The sequence below is a fragment of the Mizuhopecten yessoensis genome, unplaced genomic scaffold (assembly GCF_002113885.1).
Source record: "Mizuhopecten yessoensis strain PY_sf001 unplaced genomic scaffold, ASM211388v2 scaffold8361, whole genome shotgun sequence".
Lineage (NCBI taxonomy): Eukaryota > Metazoa > Mollusca > Bivalvia > Pectinida > Pectinidae > Mizuhopecten > Mizuhopecten yessoensis.
The window spans coordinates 103,677-127,864 of NW_018407509.1; the positions used below are offsets into that span (position 1 = coordinate 103,677).

General features: G+C 34.3%; 1 protein-coding gene across 2 annotated transcripts in view; it reads right to left on the reverse strand.

Moving 5' to 3' along the window:
• LOC110455657 (nuclear distribution protein nudE homolog 1-like) overlaps window positions 1-17,843 on the reverse strand; it is a 31,015-nt gene extending 13,172 nt beyond the window's left edge. For both annotated transcript variants that reach the window (XM_021505905.1, XM_021505904.1), the window contains exons 1-8: window positions 17,284-17,843; window positions 15,719-15,872; window positions 5,431-5,579; window positions 4,468-4,513; window positions 3,417-3,507; window positions 2,785-2,997; window positions 1,471-1,562; window positions 213-313 (exon numbers count right to left, since the gene is read on the reverse strand). In XM_021505905.1, coding sequence (XP_021361580.1) covers window positions 213-313; window positions 1,471-1,562; window positions 2,785-2,997; window positions 3,417-3,507; window positions 4,468-4,513; window positions 5,431-5,579; window positions 15,719-15,872; window positions 17,284-17,363 — 926 coding nt within the window. In that variant the 5' untranslated portion in view covers window positions 17,364-17,843. The remainder of the gene's footprint in view (window positions 1-212; window positions 314-1,470; window positions 1,563-2,784; window positions 2,998-3,416; window positions 3,508-4,467; window positions 4,514-5,430; window positions 5,580-15,718; window positions 15,873-17,283) is intronic.
• Between the last annotated feature and the right edge of the window lie 6,345 nt (window positions 17,844-24,188).

Below are 24,188 nucleotides of genomic sequence, written 5' to 3' on the forward strand. Positions count from 1 at the left end.
GGTGTCAATCGCAACAAGCTCAGGATAAGTTGAATTTTCTTTATAAGAATACGTCTACCTGTTTTGCCCGAACAGTGGGATTCTTCAGGACGAAGCCCACTGTTCGAGCGAAATACTGGTTGGTATCCAGGCAAGGGATAATGGAACCAACCGAACATGAACTAAAGTATCGACATTTATATTTCGATACAAACCCCTCGGCAGATACTGACCTCGGTGAATTTGACGGACTGCCACCAGTACCTCCAGGCTTACCACTTCTTGGCTGGTCCTTTACAAAGTTTCGACAAGAGGCTAACTTGGATTCCAGGGCCTGGTTGATTAAAACACAATTAATGTATAAATATAATTTAATACGAAAGTAATGCAGGGGCCATCAATATACGTCAGCCAAATGTCATGTGCAGATTGTGTCTGTCGTACATATATATGCATGCAGCCTAACGTTAGGGAGACCCAGTACACAGACAAAGATATTATTTTCAGTATTCGAAACTATGGATTCGTACGACTCGATACAAGGTATAAGTGCAAGATTGAAATTTGATTAATATTTTTTCATTTTGTTTAGATAGAAAATCTGATCGTTACTTACATGATATGTTGTTGTGCTATGTGCATACAATAATAAAGAGTTGAACCTGATGTCACTTGATTTCTTGTTATTTCATTCCAAATTTATATAATCCACATGTTCAGTTTTGCTTTACTTCAAAACTACATTTGGCCATCCTTCTTAAATGCCATTATCACCTTTTGAGATTTCATTGGATCTTGTAAATTTTCGATAAACTGGTGAATATTTCATTACTTTATGAATATTTATAATCAAAATATAGCAAAAGTGGAAATGACGATCTAGAGTAGGGTTATATATTGCGAGATTGATGTTTTCGATAAGTACATATATATATGGAGCAGTGCCAGCTGAATGATGATGAGATGGCTATACTTGCACAGCCATAGACATCACGTCTACCATAGATAAATCTAAAAATATGGGATTCATGCTTTGTGATGTGCACGAACAAAGTATTCAGGAACAAATACACTGCAGCACGCACACAAACAAACACACATATATACATCTTGTATATATATATATAGTGATGAAAAATAATGGAATTTGTTCACCAAACATTAACATATGAAATAGCTGCACAGAAATCATTCAAAGAGCAGATAACTCTTCATGACCTGTCTGAAGATTTTTTAGTTTGAATATATATTTATTTTTCAAAAAAATAATATTTCTACAATAGATGATTAATAAACATCATAATTAACACATGCATTCATAGCACATTGATGTACTCCTAAGAAAGATCACAGAAAGTCGACCAATGATCAAATATTATCATTGCATTATATACTTTCACCTGTTCCTGTCCCAGCATTTTGCTATCTTTGCAGCTTTCACACATTACGAATGCCTTAAAGTACCTGTATTTACTTGGGTAAGGTACTTACTCCAACTTTTCGTAATAAATCTGCAACAATGTTGAGAGCGGAGATACGTGCAGAGGGAGTGAGGGGCGTACCTCCACTGGTACTGGGCAGACCTGCAACAAAGCAACACAACCACTACATATCTCTACTGTGGCTGTACCCAAATCTCTACAGCGACTGTAACTTAATCCCTACAGCGACTGTAACCAAATCTCTACAGCGACTGTAACACTTACAGCAACGTCTTTAATTTAATTTACAGTGACTGCACCCAAATTCATACAGAAACTGCATAGCTAAAAAATCTTCTCATTCGTTATTATCTCCCCTGGGGGAATTCTCCTTGTCCAACAAACAAGCACTCCTGAAAGATGGTCATCTTCTGTCTTCAATTTCAAACAGACAACGCAGTCATCTTTAATAATACATATGATTAGTGCTGGTAGAACATGTACATGTTAAAGTATTGTAACTATTATTGAAGTGAAAACAGTTAATTCATTTTTTGCTGAATTGTTTTAACCATAAGGAGACAAAGCTGGGTACAGTCACATTACACAGGTAAAGCACAGACAAGGTCCAAACAGGTAATCACCAACATGGCGATGTCCAAACAGGTACACGCTCACGAATCAAAGTCCCAACAGGTACATGATGTATAAGCTCATTGGACAAGGTCCTTACAATTACAGTATTAGTCACCAATGTGGGGCTGTTAGTATCACATACTGCTGACCTTAATTAATTAAGCAGCCGTTAACATCAGAACGGAGCATGATGGCATCACAGTGAAAAGCAATGGACTTAAACCAATTACACAAATCGGCATGCATACAACTGATACCTGCTTACCTATTCATATTTTATACCAGATATTCCCAAAATATGAATTAACTATGAGGGTGATACTTAAAATATATTCAATGAAGCCCCGGTACTATGATTCATTGACAATCCCTGTGTAGTTCCCCACTCCTTGAGACCCTCTTGTTTATTGTGCCCCCCACCCCCTTTACTATAAACGAGTCCCCTCAAAACTCATGTAATGTAATCAGCCCACCTCAGTATGTCTGTAATATGAGCCCCCCCCCCCTCTCTCTTAGAATGCCTGAGATATGATAATTCTAAAAATTCTAAAGAGCCCCATGAATTATCCTTTACATCTATAACTACCCCTGAGAAACCCTTTACTGTAAGCCTTTTTTGAGCTGTGAGCTCCCCTGTGAACTCTGGTACTGTGCGCCACAATAATATCTGTATTGTGAGGTTTCCGCGAGAACTCATGAAAAGAACCCAAATACTATGATATCCTCCTCTGTCCGAAGAATCCCTTACGTTTAAAACTAGGTGTTGAGGCCATGATCTGGGAGCCCATGTAGCCGCTATCCACCAACTTGTTGCCGTCGGTTGGTGTATTGTTGGCCGTGGAGCCTGGTGAGGGGCTCAGTGACGACTTAGTTCCATCTGGAGACTCGGGCTCCTTCAGCGAGTGCTCCTTAGGGACTGTGGGCTTCTTCACCGTGACTACATCAAGTTCTTGACGAAGATCTGAAAGGAATGGATGTACATACATGAGAATGGGAAGGTGTTATATATAAGTGAAAGTATTAACATGATTTAACTGACCTAACATATTTCAGGAAAAAATAAAAAAACAAAATTTGAAAAAAATTCTTGTGTTTATCTTAAGCCCATTGTCATAAAATTTCTGTAATTATGTTTTTGAACACAAAAAATTATACATGTACTCTGCAGTTCTACAGTTGTCTACTGGAATACAGTAAAAGTTAGTAACGTCACATTACTTTGAAAACCTTAAACTGCACAAATGTTTCGTGTTGCAGAGTATTTAAGCCACAGGAGGTGGTCATTATATGATCACAGTAAAGGGCAGCTCGATGTTCAGTATTTTTTGTCAAAATTTTATCAAGTATGTCATTTTTAATAGATGCTACATGTATCAATACCTCTAGCTTCGTCTTTCAGCCTCTGTACAGTGTCCCCAAGGTTTTCTTTCTCGTCCAGCTCATTCTCAAGGAAGGCATTTCTTTCTATCGCCTGAAAGATAACGCATTCATGATGATACAATGTTATATATTCATAATGCAAAAATTGTCAAACATTTTTTTTTTAATAATGTCATTTTTGCAAGTTTGAAACAAGATTTATAGTGCTCCATTATAAACTTTATAAAAAAATACTCTATCAGGTCCATTACAAAATATTGATCATGACAAAGGTCCTTAATTTTTACATTACATATCATGTCTTTAGACAAAAGGAGATATTAGATATCCAAATAGTGAGAAAATCATAGGTCGGTTTTTGAAATGAAATTCCAGATCTAATTTTAGAAACATGAGATCGATTGGTCATGTGCAAGACAAAAATAGAAACATGGGGTTGATATGCTTGATATATATATCGGCAAACCTGAGACCAAGGATTAAAAATGAATAACAAACAAGGAAAACCAGACCAGATGTAATATACTGCAATACAGAAATGTATACACAACCTGATATTCTGTCATAGGAAAAAGGTGTTCAATTCAAAAAGAAATTGGTGTCGGAATGTTATCAAACTGAATCATGCATACATTATATGGATGACAAACACGCACACTACATTGTGCATGAATCATTACTTTTCAGATTTTAGATTTCTGATAAACCAAACATCAGTTATGAAATTTAAACTGATTCCCACCACAAGTAAAAGCCAGTATATTTTAATATTGGTATATCTGTTATAATGTTTTGTAATGTGTATTCAAAACACCTAGCAGACTGGCTAGAAGAGACACAAAAATAAGCTCTTTGAAAAATATCATTATACACTACAGTGTTTTTTCTAACATCTTTCTACAGGGGACAGTGCCTTGTGACTTTTGGTATTCAGATTTTTATGTTGACTTTATTATCATTTTCACAGGCAAAACGTTGCTTACTGTGTTGAAATTAAAGGTCATCTATATATATATAGCTAGTAACTGAAAATAGTGATATTTGTATGTACCTGATTCAATCTTTGCTCAAAGTCTTCTAAAGACACCACAGTTGCTCTGAAAATATAAATTAGGCATGTACATGTGAAAGTGAAGAAAAGGAGTTGTTTCTGATCATGAGTCAGTTAAGGATAGATTACTATATCATAAGATGGTCTACCAATTTATCGACTGAAAACTGAAATGCACTATGGAAGCAGTTTATATGTAAAGAGTGCACTTCTGTTTTCGTTCTATGCATAGATGGATCAACATTTTATGATCTTGTCCAACGTTATATAATTTAAATCAAAACTAAGAAAGATTTTTTTTTATTATACAAAAAGTGTGTCATTTTCATTTCAAACTTCTTGTTTTAAATGAAAATGACACACTTTATACAATAAAAATAATAGTATCTTTTAGTAATGAGAAATTGATCTTGACGTTCATCAATCAAAAGCAGTATTTTAAATCTCCCACATCACAGCGGACGGTGAGACCCTAATCCCATTGAGCCGGAGCTTCCTGCAGACTCATTTATTGTCTCCAAAATGAAATGCCCTGTCTAGATCTTTGTAATTAGTCATCGCAAATTTGTCCATAACATATGTTGTTCCAAAATCAAGTATTATGCTGAATATGCTGGGATTTTAAATATCAAAAACAAGGTCGCAGATAATCATTTAAGATTGAGACAACTTTTTTTGGTGGGAAATATATATATATATATATGTTGTAAATGACATCAACATGTTCTGATTTTTTCGGACTATCATGATCATTTGATAGACTGTAATATTGAACCAATGAAAAAGCGTGCTACAAACAATACTGAACTATAATATATTTTTACACAATAAAATTGTAATATCAGACATGACAGGCATTGATGACTATTCCAATGAGGATGTAAAAGATTCTACACTCCATGCCATCTTGATTTATCATAATTTTCCCAGCATACTACAGTATGTGTTGAAGAACCCCCCCACCTCTTGGTACGTTCCAGGTCATCGTTGGACTGTTCCAGTTCCCTGATATACTTCTGCAGTTCGTCCTTGTAAGCCGTCACCTGAGCAAGATCATCCTCCAGCTCTGTCTGTTTCCTGAATGAATGTGACTGGATGTGCTCTAGCTTTTCCTGTAACACACGCACGTGTATATGATAATCACAAAATAAGGAAACGTAAATAATATTGTTGTTTGAATGTAAATGTTACATGACATCATCATAGCTTAAACACTTGATTTAATTTGAGGGTTGATTATTATAAAGATTGAAGTCATGCAACCTTATATCATATATTAACTAAACATGATTAATCACAAGTATAACACATAAGGTAGGTTATATATTATAACAGTACCTTAACAGTATACAACCTTAACTCTAAGTATCATATGCAAGGTAGAGCCTTAATTGTCAACCAAAATCATAGATACATGTACCTGTATAACGTGTAAGGTAGCATACTACCTTAACTCATAACATCAGTCACATGTATAACGTGTAAGGTAGCATACTACCTTAACTGTGACACATATCACATGTATAACGTGTAAGGGAGCATACTACCTTAACTGTAACACATACCAGATGTATGACGTGTAAGGTAGCATACTACCTTAACTCTAACACATATCACATGTATAACATGTAAGGTAGCATACTACCTTTACAGTAACACATATCACATGTACAACGTGTAAGGTAGCATACTACCTTAACCGTAACACATATCACATGCATAACGTGTAAGGTAGCATACTACCGTAACTGTAACACATATCACATGTATAATTTGTAAGGTAGCATACTACCTTATAATTAACTGTAACACATAGCAGATGTATAACGTGTAAGGCAGCATACTACCTTAACTCGTAACATCAATCACATGTATAAAGTGTAAAGTAGCATACTACCTTAACTGTAACACACATCAGATGTATGACGTGTAAGGTAGCATACTACCTTAACCGTAACACATATCACATGTATAATGTGTAAGGTGGCATACTACCTTAACTGTAACACATATCGCATGTATAATGTGTAAGGTAGCATACTAACTTATAATTAACTGTAACACATATCAGATGTATACCGTGTAAGGTAGCATACTACCTTAACTGTAACACGTATCAGATGTATAACGTGTAAGGTAGCATACCACCTTAACTGTAACACATATCACATGTATAAAATGTAAGGTAGCATACTACCTTAACTCTAACACATATCACATGTATAACATGTAAGGTAGCATACTACCTTAACTCGTAACATCAATCACATGTATAACGTGTAAGGTAGCATACTACATTAACTGTAACCCATATCACATGTATAACGTGTAAGGTACCCTCCTACCTTAACTGTAACACATATCACATATATAATGTGTAAGGTAGCATACTACCTTATAATTAACTGTAACACATATTACATGTATAACGTGTAAGGTAGCATACTGCCTTAACTGTAACACATATCAGATGTATAGCGTGTAAGGTAGCATACTACCTTAACTCTAACAGATATCACATGTATAACATGTAAAGTAGCATACTACCTTAACTGTAACACAGATCAGATGTATAACGTGTAAGGTAGCATACCACCTTAACTGTAACACATATCACATGTATAATTTGTAAGGTAGCATACTACCTTATAATTAACTGTAACACATAGCAGATGTATAACGTGTAAGGTAGCATACCACCTTAACTGTAACACATATCACATGTATAACATGTAAGGTAGCATACTACCTTTACAGTAACACATATCACATGTATGACGTGTAAGGTAGCATACTACCTTAACTCGTAACATCAATCAAATGTATAACGTGTAAGGTAGCATACTACCTTAACTGTAACACATATCACGTGTATAATGTGTAAGGTTACAAGCATATTGCCTTATCTCTAACACAAATCACAGGTAAAATATGTAAGGTAGGATACATGTAGCTTATTAAACGTTACATGTACTCTACATTGTACAACAACCTTGACACAAATCATAGGTTTAATCATAAATGTGCAAGGTAGCTATATATATATACAAACTTTAAAATTCATCACAAGGCATTGGGTGTAACCATATTTTTTTGCATTTAATTAACCCTGTCAAAATGACTTTGACGTTGAACATATAAATATTCTATATCATTACACTTTGCATAAGTGAGGAACTCTTTTGTGAAAGAGATACTAACAAACTTTAGGTCACTTTTATCCTTACATTGACTGGATCCGACACTTTGCTGTAGATATAAGCTTATCAAGATCATAAATGACATTACAGTATGCAGGTGCAAATATGTATGCAAACATATTGTACATATTAAACATTTAAAGAATGCGATCATGATGATAACAAATTTTGATATTGTGACATGTATGTTACATATAACATAACATTATTACCTTTACAAAGTATGCATAAATCAAATTAGTAGTGTTTAAAATTAATTATAACAGGAAACTGAAAGCAATAATTATTTGGGTGTAAACTTCTACTACCCTGACACATGCACCTGAAGGCTGAAACCAGTACATTTTATGTTGGCTGTGTTTTTACTAGGTTTTGAAATAAATGGTTGACTGGAAAAGATGTTTATGACGTTGACCTATAATAATGTATATATGTATCCGGAAAAAACAGTCGGCTCAAAGTTGATAAATTAAGTTGTCTACTTTTGCCGGCAACCGGCTTTGAATGAGAACACTGTTTGGGAGTAGGTACAATGTATATACTATTAAAGATTCGCTGTGAAAATATAGGTTTAGGTATACATAGCAGAATTTTTCAAATTTCCCTGTGCACACTTTTTTAAATACCTATATGAACTAATGTAGTCCTCTGATCATGAATAATCATATCAAAACTATAATTTAACAACATTTGTATAATGTATATATGATCTTTGTAGTTTAAATTTGTCATTTTCTGAACTATAAAATATGAACACAAATATAAACAGCAAGATTACAGCATACATCCGATATGTATATATATATACATAATGTACATGTACAAATACGTCGTTGAAGTTAGTAGAACATTTTTGAATTTGCCTGTGTGCTACTACTTTACAAATGAAATTGTACTCCCCTATTACCATATTAAAATTGTAATTTAACAACATTCATGTAATTTATGATTTTTAAAAAAATTTACTTTGTCATTTTCTGATCTGTTAAACATGTATACAAATATATTGAGGGCCAGATTACAGCATACATCAGATATGTATTATGTATACATGTATAGCTAGTCTTTACAAATGTGAGAAAAGGTCGAGTCTGTCGCCACATGTACAACATCTGATGAATTATACAACACAAAAACAGTCTGAGTCACCGCGGTCTGTGGGATCACACCATATATTAATTATGTATAGAAAAACAAAACGGTGATTTATTTCGTACCAACTCTTATAAACAGAAGCTTTAAATTCCTTGCATGTACACATGTGTAATGATGCTACAAATTCAATTAAAACTTTACAGGATAGTTTTTATATTCATTGAGCGTGTATGAGCCTTAATGGTTATAGTATACATTATGTGTACTGTCATTTCAATTCCTGCATTCATTGTGTACATGCATGAGTGACGTTAATGTATCTAAAATTACTTATATACATATATACAGGATCTGGGTACTTCCTTTTAGCTATAATGTCATTTTGTGCAGTATGACGTCATGTAATGTACCGTAATTATTTATCGTATGAACAGGATTGCTTTTAAATTACGCTATGTAGTAAAAATAATTACAGTCTACTACTTCACTTGATGCTCCACTTTAACATCCCTGTTTTTTGAGAGTGTGAATAAACATATATAATTTGTAAAGTTAATACCTAATTTTTAATCTGGCATGCTGAGTCATCCTAACAAACGTAGTATCTAAACAAGAGGCCCAATGGGCCTGCATCGCTCACCTGGTATTAATCTCACAATTGTAACCTTACAAGAGGACTAAAATGAAGCTACAGGCAAAATATCAGCGTCTTGACTTAAAGTTTAAAGTAATTCAAAAAAAAAATAGGCAAAGGTCATACATTTGAACAAACTTGGTAGCCCTTCATCCCAGCCTCTCGGTTATTCATAAGAGGTCGTTTAAAGGTTTTAAACATATTTGACCCCAGTGACCTTGAAAATGGTTGAAGGTCATTTATTTGAACAAACTTGGTACCCCTTCATTCTAGCATGTTACTGGCCAATTATCATTACCCTAGCCCTTTTGGTTACTGAGAAGAAGTTGTTTAAACTTAAAAGTTGACGACGGACGGACGGACGACAGACGCCGCACCACGGCATAAGCTCACTTGGCCCTTCGGGCCAGGTGAGCTAAAAAGTCTTCTGTTGATCAATATAACATTGAACATGTAAATCTGTAGCATGCAAAAAACAACAAACATGTCTTATATCAAAGTTTTACTTTCTACACAAACAGTGTACGTATCACGCGACAGTGACACTGCATCAGATTATTATCAAGGTTTAATACAGGTAAGGTATAAAACACAAATCTCTCACTCAGTCAAAGCTTGACAAAGGGACAAGTCGGTCTTGAAACGTCACGACACGTTTAATAAGTACATTGTTTGTGTAGAAAGTAAAACTTTGATATGACATATTTCCAAAATGATGAATCTTTTATCTTAGAGTTAAAGGATTATGTTGAAGATCAGTAACAAATCCTCTACTTGGGTTCATTCCTCATAATTCTCACAAAAACGGAGAAACAAAATGAGGTTTTTTTAAATAAGGGAGCTAACTCTAAAAAAATAAACAAAAAGGTTAAGGTAGCATATAACCTTAACACTTAAGTGCAAAAGACTATATATATATCTGTTCAAATCTGATATGATTCATTAGATGTAACGTTTAAAGACTGATGTATCTATTGAAACCTCAGTTATTAGATTTTAGTATTTAAATAAGGGAGATAACTCTTACACGATCAGCAAGTGTCAATGAGTAAGGAATGATATAACCTTAGTAGAAAATACTTAAATCTGATAAGACATTATGTATTTTAATGCTGTAAGTTTAGATGCTGATGTAGATATTAACACTTAATCCTTATACATTGTATTATAGTTGCAAAACAGGATATTCATAAGTTAAAATTAATGAGTATGGTAGCATATACAGCCTTAAATATTATGAAATTGGTTTGAAATATATTGTTATACAGATGTTTTGAGTTTAAAGGCTAATGTACATGTTATGAGATCTATACTTAACATTGAGTTAAATGGGTTATAGCTATAGGGACACTGATAATAACACCACTGTAGATTATCTAACATTTGTTATCACTATAACTTTGAGGTGAGATCTATCAACAACGTTAAAGCGAGTCATTATTAGGTAGCTCAAGTGTTAAAAACATTCACAGCTGTTCAAGCTTAATAATCAATAGAAACGTGTAAACTTGGGAATTCTAAATAGATAAATATTGAAATATGAGTTTTCAAGAATGGACAATGCAAGCATGTTTTGAGCCACTTGACAATCACACAATTAAACAGGACCTTGTCACCATAATGACCATATATACTGTATATATCTACAATATACATACTAAAATAATATACATCTATGCATGTATAATATATATATATGAGTTATGCAGAATTTAATTAAATCAGTTATATAATTGTGTTATCTATATATTATGACATAAAAAACTGTTTAATGAAACATTTACTAGCTAAAATGGTTTTTCATCACTTGACACTAAATTAAAAATGACTGATTGTTTTGCCTAGTTTTATGTATAACCACTGAATCCGTTAGCAAAGAATTATGTTATTTATTAGCTCAAAATGATAAAAAATAAAAGAATATCTCGCAAATTTCATTTAAATTATTGCTGTATTTCCTAGGGCATGTACATGTCGGAACAGGCTGAGGTAAAATTTAGGTAGAAAAAATATGGCTCGAAATTTGTACATTAAACATTAAGAAGCACATTTCATGCCCTAGCCTCTCGTTGACCCACATACCATACTTGTTTATCTACTGATATTGATGCATTATATAAACTTATGGAATGTTACCCAAATGCCTCTAAATTTGCATGTACAAGTACATTGTATAATAATCATGATGGTGATTATTTTCTTCATCCAGATTTCTTTCAAAACCTCAAGCTCATCAAAATCAGAATATCCTTATTATTATGGTATATCTATTTACATATTCTCATTTCTATAATGTGTCATTAAAACATACATTGTTTTTATGGAAACTCCATTTACATTTGTGTTCCTCATTTGTCTCTATATATAGCTATATAAAGCTAGATAACATATATTGGTAATGATTTTGATTAGTTTGGTACCGAAACCATTGTTTGCCAATCTTAAACTAGCAGTATCATTGATTTCTGTGGTAACGTACAATGTATATTTACACAAACTATATGACGACAACTTCATGTTCATCATACAAACGATAATGGAGAGTTAACACTGCGTCAAGAAATATACAATTTGCTTTAAGGGTCCCTTTTCCACTGATCATGAGCTTTTAGGCAAAACACCAGAGCATGCCACTAAACCCGGGTACGCATGCATTCTCCACAGGTAAAAAAAAGATAAATATCTTTCAAGGATTTCTACAGATTTTTTCTACATTTATCCTCCCACATCTGTAGTTTTTTCAGTGCAAAACCATGGAATTTTGCAGAAAGTTGGGACTTTATAATTTCTTATTTTTTCTTCAACATTTTGTGGACTAAGCATTTTTCTTCTTTGGATGAGGAATGTTATAACCTAGTGGAAAGTTTCTTAGCAGGGCAACTAAAATTACTTCTGGATACCACCTGTCAGTGAGGTTAGCAGTAACTAGCAAGGTTACTAGCCCAATTTATTGTTCATACTTCACTATAACCCAATATATATCTTATTCAACCAGTTAATGTGTTACAAATATCAAATGTTGGCTAATCATATATATATATGGGGCTAGCTGTTTTCTAAGAATTTAAGAACTTGAATTTCTTGTCAGGGTATCAATCTCATTATTTGAATGAGGTTAAAACCTGTGTACTTTTTTGATGAACTTGGCACAGACAATTTTTAATCAAAATTTGTAATAGCAGCTGGCTTATAATAAGAAACTGATTAAGGTTAAACTCTCTATACTTTCTGTCAAACTATCGGTCTCATCATATAATAGACATATATGTATGCTGTTTCATCTGTTTAGGTCCTGTTGTCTAGTATATATATACTGGTATAGCAATTTCCTTTTGCAAAATAGACTTGCCATTCCAAGCAAAGAAATAATTCTGCATACCTGGTATATATGCATTCTATGTATAATAGTCCATGCCAGTACAAGCTTTATATTAAAAAAAGATGTCAATAAATCAATGGGCAAAATATTCAAAATTTAACCTACATGTACAAGCTTATATTAAATGGTCCAATGAATAAATAAAAAGAACTCTAAAGAATTCTAATCTAATTATTAAATGATACATTGTATGATGTATTGATCATGAAAATGATTTACGATACAAAAAAGGTCATATGTTTACTGTGTACAAGATATATATACTACCTGAGATTACTAGTTAATTATTGTATTGTTATATTTCAATTACATCACAAATAACATTGTATCGAACGATTATACAATGTATAAAGATCCAATTTAAAAGGTCATCTCCCGTTCAAGTATGTGTACATTGTATGTATACACAGTGTGTAAATAGGATTAATCGAGTCAGTACGCTCGGACAATGGATTACATTAAGTTTACGGGATTATATAGAAACATATGGCTTCACACACCGATACACTTCATTTTCATTGGCCTTGGGCCCAAAGAAGGGTTCCCTTTACGTATCATATATAGTATAGATTTGATTGACTAAATTTATCGTGTATATCTACATACCCTGGTACATTATGAGAATACTCAGAAGATCTGGATAAATAAATAAACTTGACGACAGAGTTGCTAGCGCTTTCGCTCATTTAAGGTTTCATCAGCAATTTATCCTTGAACTTCTAGTTTGTTAATTTCTGTTTTCTCTTCATTGTACCGATCATGCACTCGGACACTATACAAAGTTTATAAAAATTTGAAGTAAAAAATATATATGTCGTTAATAAAGTGAATGCATGACTAACCAATATAATTTACAATTTAAGTCATTGTACATCAAATGTTGTACACAACTGCAAGTCAAAGGTATCACTTTTCAGAGTGTTGTTATGCATACACAAACTGTATCAAAGCATATATTTGTATTGGATTAGTTCATTCCCAGATCAAACTTTTCATCAAAACTGTCTCCCCGACAAATTAAGACAGGACTTAATTTTAGCTAGTGCATGCATGAATTATATGATATAAATGAGTCGACCAACTGAACGAGTTTCCTAGTTACAATAAATTAAACTGTACTATATATGTACAGATACAATTTGTTTGGTTTGTTTTTCATTTACGTCACATTAACAGCTATGATCAAAATTGGTCATTTAAGGACGAGCCAGGTTTGGTGGTGGAGGAAAAACTGGAGTTACCTGGAGAAAAACCATCAACTTGCACAGTGATCAATCTACAATTAGTTTGTATGGGTCTTTTTCCGGGCCCCTGTATGGTTAAAAGATATGGGTCCATATACTGTTAAAATTCAGTATTTTCAGAAATTCTATGGGTCAAATCAAAATTCCATGGATACATACAGGACCCAGGACTCGCATGTAGATATTATATTATCACTGCTTGCAACCAGCACCTGGCGACTGACCCAGTCACCCACGTATAAACGTAGGCCTCAAATTAAACCCTTGACCCAGTGGTGGAGGGCTAGCTATTGATCTTAGATCTAGACTGACGTCAGAATCGAAGCGATTAACTACTCGGCCGCTTCGACCTCCAGATATATATATAGATCATCATCTACATTGCATGTATACATGCACGGTTGCACATGTACTGCAGGTACTTGTGGTAGAAAACATATTTGTGAAATTTTAACTGAGTAAATCTTTCTGAATGCTTTTATGCTGTCATCTTATTATAGCTATAACACTGCAGTGTTTTTGCAAGACATTAATCTTGGGGGTAAAAGTCAAGCATAAATCGTGTATTTTGACCCATTTATATGGCAAGTCTTTAACATTCTAAGGGTCAAAAGTCATTTTCAGAGGTCATTTATCCTCATACCGGGGTTAACGGTCTGTATACTGTATAATGGCCATTGCTCTACAATTCATTCATTAACCTATATATATAATTATAATAAGTGCCCATATATATGACTAAGTTTAAAATTCTGGTAATAATCATGATCACCGAAACATAAAAGTAGATTATTTTGTTATACACATGTGATCAGTTCAATTAATTTGGTATTGTAAATTATATCGGTAATTATTAGTAAACTTTAACATATTGGACAACAAAAATACATACACTGTATACACAAGAATGTCCCATGAACACCTACATGCACAGTTAGTCCGAATTAATCTGACGTTTTATCGACTTTTTTTATATCGGTCTGTCGTCGATTAACGTCAGAACTCCGGCCCTCTATATTAAATGCGGGAAATAAGCAGCCCACGCCCGGGTCGCACTTCAAACTGATATTTTAGAAACAAATCGTCACTTTCACACACATGTCACAGATGGATCGAAAGCAGTGATAATCTATTCTTAATACCGTATTGCCCATTGTATATAAAATTTAAGCAGCAAAAATCTAGTAACAATAAACTTATTTTATGACTACAAATTTACATTATACATTTAGTTATGGACATGCATACAAATGACCATTCATATTAAACATGCACATATATACATGACATGTATATACATTTCAAGGTAATTAGCTATTAAGTGGTGAAGAAAAGTCCAGGTATATGTATAACGTATAGTATATGATTATGTAATACAGCATTTAGGTTTAATACCATGGTGTAGAACTAATGCACTACACAATATACTTAAGTTTAATTAGAATACACTTATCTCTTAATATATATAAACATGTATCAAACTGTTTGTATATATATATATCACTTATTTCATACACACGCACTTCAAACTGATATATAATAGGTGTACATCATTTGAAGTAATCTAAGAACCCTGAATCCTCTCCTATTTAGCCCTGTGCTGTTCGGAAATATGTTCCATTGATAACTGAGATATATTCAATCATATACAAGTTTTGTACGCGTAATTGTACATTTATTCAGAATCAATATAACTTACCCTGAGAGATTCATTTTCAGTTTGTAACTTAGATCTATCTGAAGTCAGTTCTTTGTTTTTATTTTCCAACTGTTCCAGTTGTGTTTCTAATTCTGCTTCTAGTTCTCGACTGCTGATCTGGAATTCTTCAAGCTCTTCCCTGCCATCTTCCAGACTGAAAGAAAACAAGCGGTGTTCATTGTTGAAAATAATGTTTTGCTTTTATTACAGTTGATTTTTTTCTCAGGCACAAATATAACATTCAAGGGGGTTGAATTAATAGACCTTCATATATGTACAATTGCGGTAAATAGTTTTGAACGTCTATGTGATGGTAAAATTACATATAAAACAAAACACAAAGATTACATTTAGCTAGCGCTTTTGTCCATCTTGGGGCTACTGAAGAGACCCAAGATGGGTGAAAGCGCTAGGGAAATGTAGCCTTCAGGTTTTGTTTTATTTATATATATATAATTGTATAGACTGGTACTTAAGCTTTGACATATATATATATATTTCACCTTCTCGTCAAATTACAATATGATAACTAATCTATCTTACCATAAAAATAACCTTCATAAAATATTTATGACATGCATGCATGTCTTCAGATAAATATATATGTATACTTATAAGAAGTGGCTGTTATCTATCTGAATAAAGGTCTAGATATAGAGCACAAATTAAAGCAATATAAACTTTGGTGATCACAAATATATTTTTGCTGACTTACAATGCAATTATACATTGAAAAATTCTGCTGCTCATCTATATAGCCTTAAGCTTGTTGGAATAATAGTACATCTTAACTTTTTGTACGAGTTGGGTCTCCACTGATGCAGCAAAGAAAGTACATTGTGTATCTAAGTTACGTACTTAACTGGCATTGGTTTTCCGAATTTCAACATCAACTGACAAGAACACTACAAAATGAGCAGACCTAATTATAACACGACATGGTCAATGGACGTACGATCAATCATCATTTTAAATCTGAAACCCTTGAATTCTAGATGAATATTGTAACAGGAGCGAAAAAATGCATGGCCAGACCGAGGTTTGAACCCAGGACCCTCTGTACTCTTAGACAGACGCTATACCAATGTTGACGGACCAGGTCACTGATGATCGACCCAGTCCATGTCTGCTTGACTCTTCAATTCCTACCCTTTTTTACGTCTTCACTTCTAGGATATCACTATTTACAACCCAGGTTCAGATATATATTCCCTCGTCAGTACTTGAAACAAAGGTTGGTCATGTACAGGCATACAAATGCAAAAGGAACAGGAAAATGCACGACCTGGACCCTTTGAAGTCTGGGACAGGTACAGAACATCTCATTCTGATGGTAGATATTAGCAGATTTGTTTTCCATTCCTAGAACAGGTTATTTGTGACAGGCTCAGATCCCTTAAGTTTACGCTCTACCGCTGATTAGCTAAATATAAAGAGAAATTCCCTCTAGCACAAAGCTAGAGGCGACTGTTTAATATTGAAACATCACAATGCATGGTTGCCACCAAATAAACTGTAGAATGCATTATATTATTTTTATGTGTGCACCATCTAGATCTACTTACTCATGTTTAAAACGCTCTGCCGTCTGTCGCCAGAATATAATCTCCTCCTGTGGAGTTGTAAACCTTTTACTATCGTCCATTTTGTATTTAATAGTTTTAATCTGTTAAAATATCAATAACACTTATTACATTATATCATTCTCTGTTATCGGTTATCAACAAAACCGTTAGCTGTCAAAATCACAACAATCGATGAACCACTATATTGAAGATATTTAGCCGTTCATCTTTTCAAACAATATACAAATATTAGGTGTAGGAATCCCTTTCCTAGAGAAATGTTGATATAGACACGGAGTTTGGCGAGAAGGAGTGCCTAATCCGAGAACTTGAACACAGGGTTGTGACGATTTTGACTGATGCTGAGCTTGGATGCCCAACACCAAAGCACTTTCTCACCGAACCGTGAAAATTTAACGACCATGAATTCACATATATCAAATGACATATTCACATTTTGGTAAAACACAAAGTAAACGTTTCACTCCTGGCTGAGATGTAAAGAAATATCACGTTTCCTTCGGACAGCCCCCTAGCTGTTTTATTTCTTTCCGCCCGGAAGTGCATACATGTACAAAAAGAGGAAAATCGGAATCAGGTAAATGTTTGAATAGTTGACTAAGGGCGGGAAATTCAAACATATGAATCGGAAGTTCCACAAGAATATCAGGGTAGGGAGGACCATAGACCTAAATGAAGAGGACATAGAAACTAAAGAATGAAGGCATACTTTGGGCACGGACTTAGATAACTTCCGGTTCATATGTTTCCACTACGAGAAATTCTTTCATAGACTATGTCAATCCGCCTGAACATTATAATCTGTGTTCTGTATTCCGTTTGAGATCTACACTCAATGGATTGTAACCATTCCGCATTACCGATGTATCAAGTGCTTATATATTTTTTATATGGTTTTTCATTTTTTAAATTCATTAAAAATTACATCTTTTATTTAATTATCTAATTCCGTGCTTTGGGTCATCTTTTGAAAACAATGTTTGTTCAGTTTTCCTACTCATTTTTATGTGGGTAGGAAGGTTGATTATTTTTCTTGTATTTCTAAAAATCTATATTTCTTTATAAAAACCTTACTAAATTTCAGTGATTTTTCAGCAAGAAAAATAAAATACCAAAAGTATTAAAATAAATAGAGACGCTATTTTCAGTGAGTAAGTCAGGACCGCAAACAAACAATTCCTGAGGATGACCCGGAGTAGCTTGCATGAATGCGTGGGGTGAAAAACACAAATAAAAACACTATAAGGTATATTTCGTATTTTGAACTAAACCTTTACATGTGCTTTAAACATGTTTTATTGCCAATTATATTGAACAAGGCCGGATTGGGCAAAAGCTATAACAACTAGATCACAGCCTATACTAAACCTATGCAAAACATTATGGATAAAGTACATTTAAAAATGTAAACACGAATTCAGTATGTCATTTACACTAAGTAAAAATAAACACCTTGCAAAATTATTTGTAGGCACGTGCCTACTGACTCGAGTCTATATAAGACATCTCTACGCTACAAGGAGATCTTTTAACGGACGTTACAATGGTGCTACGCATTTATCAGAGTGATCGTTCAACGGGAAGCAACTCTTAGTTTTGTCATGCCGCCAATTCTCCCAATTGCATGTCACGGATAAGATGGCGAGATGTACGAACCAAATGATGTAGAGTGCCTACTTAAGATTTTGTAGAAACTAGGATTGTTAAACGAATTATAAAAGTCAGCATTCAGTCTGCAAAATATGAATCTTAAACGGCCCTGTTGAAAACTTATGGAATAATTCTACGGTGTTTGGCGCATTGAGGATCTACCTGATATTTCTGTGGATTTTTTGAGAATCGATTTTGCATTGTTTAATGGGTTTTCTGAGAGCGACCGATAGGGAATTCCCATTATCTTTGTTTGTCTATTATACGAAATTATCTGTACGTTTATTATAAGACTGTTTTAATGTCTGTTGTGTGTTTGTCTACACAATTAGCGCAATTTTGTGACTGCATTTGTTTTTTTATAAATCTCACCCTAACACAAGTGTCACCTAGACAAAAATTACACTCTCACCCTAGTCACACCGAGACAAAAATTACACTCTGACCCTAGTCACACATAGACAAAAATAACAAACTTTAGACCCTAGTCACACATTGACAAAAATTACACTCTAACCATTAGTCACACCTACCCAAAAATACACTCTGACCCAATAGTCACACATTGACAAAAAATACACTCTGGTCCTAGTCACACCTAGACAAAATTACACTCTGACCCTAGTCACACCTAGACAAAAATTACACTCTGACCCTAGTCACACATAGACAAAAATTACACTCTGACCCTAGTCACATCTAGACAAAAAATACACTCTAACCATTAGTCACACCTAGACGAAAAATTACACTCTGACCCTAGTCACATCTAGACAAAAATTACACTCTGACACAAATCAGACTCTGAATCACATCATACCCTAACCCATTCACACTCTGACACAAGTCAAACCTTGACGCGTGCAGACATTCTATAACAAACCACATCCTGACAAACCAGAAGAAACAAAAATAAAAAACACCAGTCAAAATATGGCATAAAAAGACAGTTAGATTTTAAAAGATGTTTTCGCCTTCATATGATAGTAAACACTATACTTAAGTGACATACATATGTACAATACATCTTACTAGAAATAGTTCAGAGTTTCCTTGATTATAATTGAACAGCCAATATACAATTTAATGACAAACTAAATGATGGTGCAGTATGCTAAGATACAATATACAGTAAAAGTAATCAATAGTATAGGAGCAAACTTAACTTCGTATCTATATTGAACCTTGTAAGGCTCACGTGCTTGTGCAGTAGAAAAACACACTGTAGTGCACTTCACTGCACTATGCACTGTGATATGTCCAGTGCACAATGTTGTGAACTCCACTGCAGTACATTGTACGTAACCGTAACTCTAGTGCACTACATTGTTAACTCTAGTGCACTACACTGTAAACTACACTGTTAACTCTAGTGCACTACACTGTTAACTCTAGTACACTACACTGTAAACTCTAGTGCACTACACTGTTAACTCTAGTTCACTACATTGTTAACTCTAGTGCACTAAACTGTTAACTCTAGTGCACTACATTGTAAACTCTAGTGCACTACACTGTTAACTCTAGGGCACTACATTGTTAACTCTAGTGCACTACACTGTTAGCTCTAGTGCACTACATTGTTAACTCTAGGGCACTACACTGTTAACTCTAGTGCACTACATTGTAAACTCTAGTGCACTACACTGTTAACTCTAGTACACTACGCTGTAAACTCTAGTGCACTACACTGTTAACTCTAGTGCACTACATTGTTAACTCTAGTGCACTACACTGTTAACTCTAGTGACTACACTGTTAACTCTAGTGCACTACATTGTTAGCTCTAGTGCATTACATTAGTAACTCTAGTGTACTACATTGTTAATTTTAGTACACTATACTGTTAACTCTAGTGCACTACACTGTAAACTACACTGTTAACTCTAGTGCACTACATTGTTAGCTCTAGTGCACTACACTGTTAACTCTAGTGACTACACTGTTAGCTCTAGTGCATTACATTAGTAACTCTAGGGCATTACATTAGTAACTCTAGTGTACTACATTGTTAACTCAAGTTCACTACACTGTTAACTCTAGTAAACTACACTGTTAGCTCTAGTGCATTACATTAGTAACTCTAGTGCACTACAATGTTAACTATAGTGCATTAAACTGTTAACTCTAGTGCACTACACTGTTAACTCTAGTGCACTTCATTGTTAACTCTAGTACACTAGATTGTTAACTCTAGTTCACTACACTGTTAACTCTAAGGCACTACATTGTTAACTCCAGTACACTTCATTGTTAACTCTAGTGCACTACACTATTAACTCTAGTACACTACACTGTTAACTCTAGTGCACTACACTGTTAACTCTAGTGCACTACACTGTTAACTCTAGTACACTACATTGTTAACTCTAGTGCACTACAATGTTAACTCTAGTGCACTTCATTGTTAACTCTAGTACACTACATTGTTAACTCTAGTTCACTACACTGTTAACTTTAGTGCACTACACTGTTAACTAGTGCACTACACTGTTAACTCTAGTGCACTTCATTGTTAACTTTAGTGTATTAAACTGTTAACTCTAGTGCACTACACTGTTAATTCTAGTGCACTACATTGCTTACTCTAGTGCACTACACTGTTAACTCTAGTGACTACACTGTTAACTCTAGTACACTACACTGTTAGCTCTAGTGCACTACAATGTTAACTCTAGTGCATTAAACTGTTAACTCTAGTGCACTACACTGTTAACTCTAGTGCACTTCATTGTTAACTCTAGTGCATTAAACTGTTAACTCTAGTGCACTACACTGTTAATTATAGTGCACTACATTGCTTATTCTAGTGCACTACGTTGTTAACTCTAGTTCACTACAATGTTAATTTTAGTAGACTACACTGTTAACTCTAGTGCACTACACTGTTGACTTAAGTGCGCTACACTGTTAACTCTTTTTAACTCTAGTGCACTACACTGTAAACTACACTGTTAACTCTAGTGCACTACACTGTTAATTCTAGTGCATTACGGTGTTAACTCTAGTGCACTACACTGTTAACTCTAGTGCACTAAACTGTTAACTCCAATGCATTACACTGTTAACTCTAGTGCATGACACTGTTAACTCTAAGGCACTACACTCTTAACTCTAGTGAACTACACTGTTAACTCTAGTGCATTACACTTCTAACTCTAGTGCACTACACTGTTAAGTCTAGTGCACTATACTGTTAACTCTAGTGCACTTCACTGTTACCAATAGTGCACTACACTGTTGGCCCTATTTAACTACATTGCTAACTCTAGTGCACTACACTGTTAACTCTCGTTACCTCTAGTGCACTACACTGTTTGCCCTAATTAACTTCATTGCTAATTCTAGTACACTATACTGTTGACTCTAGTGCACTACACTGTTAACTCTTGTTAACTACATTGCTAACTCTAGTGCACTACACTGTAAACTACACTGTTAAATCTAGTGCACTACACTGTAAGCCCTAGTGCACTTCGGTGTTAACTCTAGTGCACTACACTGTTAACTCTAGTGCACTACACTGTTTGCCCTAGTTAACTACATTGCTTACTTTAGTGCAATACACTGTTAATTTAAGTGCACTTTACTGTTAGCTCTAGTGCACTACACTGTTAACTCTAGTGCACTACACTGTTTGCCCTAGTTAACTACATTGCTAACTATAGTGCACTACACTGTTAACTTTAGTGCTCTATACTGTTAACTCTAGTGCACTACACTGTTAAATCTAGTTAACTACATTGTTAACTCTAGTTCACTACATTGTTAACTCTAGTGCACTACACTGTTCGCCCTAGTTCACTACACTGTTAACTATAATGCACTACAGTGTTAACTCTAGTTCACTTAACTGTTAACTTCAATGCACTACACGTTTAACTCTAGTGCATTACACTGTTAAATCTAGTGCACTACACTGTTAACTCTAGTGTACGTACTACACTGTTAACTCTAGTGCACTACACTGTTACCTCTAGTGCACTACACTGTTTGCCCTAGTTAACTTCATTGCCAACTCGAGTGCACTACGATGTTGATTTAAGTGCACTACACTGTTAACTCTTGTTAACTCTAGTGCACTTCACTGTTACATCTAGTGCACTACACTGTTTGCCTTGGTTAACTACATTGCTAACTCTAGTGCACTACACTGTTGACCTAAGTGCGCTACACTGTTAACTCTTTTTAACTCTAGTGCACTTCACTGTAAACTACACTGTTAACTCTAGTGCACTACACTGTTAACTCTAGTGCACTACACTGTTAGCCCTAGTTCACTACACTGTTAACTCTAGTGCATTACGGTGTTAACTCCAATGCACTACACTGTTAACTCTAGTGCATTACACTGTTAACTCTAGTGCACTACACTGTTAACTCTAATGAACTACACTGTTAACTCTAGCGCATTTCACTGTTAACTCTAGTGAACTACACTGTTAACTCTAGTGCATTACACTGTTAACTCTAGTGCACTACACTGTTAACTCTAGTTCACTACACTGTTAACTCTAGTGCACTACACTGTTAACTGCAGTGCACTACGTTGTACGTACATTTGTAACCGTTATTCCAGTACACTACACTGTTAACTGCAATGCACTATAGTATTTACATGAGTTTAATAGACTATTCAAAAGACATATTCCAGTTATTGTTTACAATGAACTGGTTATGAAACTCAAATGATTAAGAAAAATAATTAATTGAGTGATACGCAATATTAATATATTTTTCTGGTTATTTAAATTTTCAACTGGACATATATATCTAAACAAGAAAAAATAGTGTACAGTTAGATGCATTAATAGCATAAGTCAAATTGAAACATTCGTAGTTTTCATTGTTGATCATGTTAAGTTATATAATGTTTTAGTCCAGGATTTCCCGTATCGGAGCCATACTTTATTTATGGTTTTTTTTCATGTTGGTAAGTAGAAATGATTTGTCTGATGAAGGTGACAGAGTACCTAGCTTCCGTACTAGTCATCGAAACGTCACACATCATGAAACACTTACTGGTTGTGATACATAAACCTTTCTACAAGTCATACTTTATGGTTATCTTGACTGAAAATTGCACATGTGGTAAAAGTTCGAGTTAGATTTCATAAATACATATATTTCTTTGTTATGATGATATTTTCGAAGCTAGCGTTTTATCTTATTTAGGTTTCTATTTGAAATATTCTTGATAGTTTTAATCATATGTCCGATAACAACAACAACAA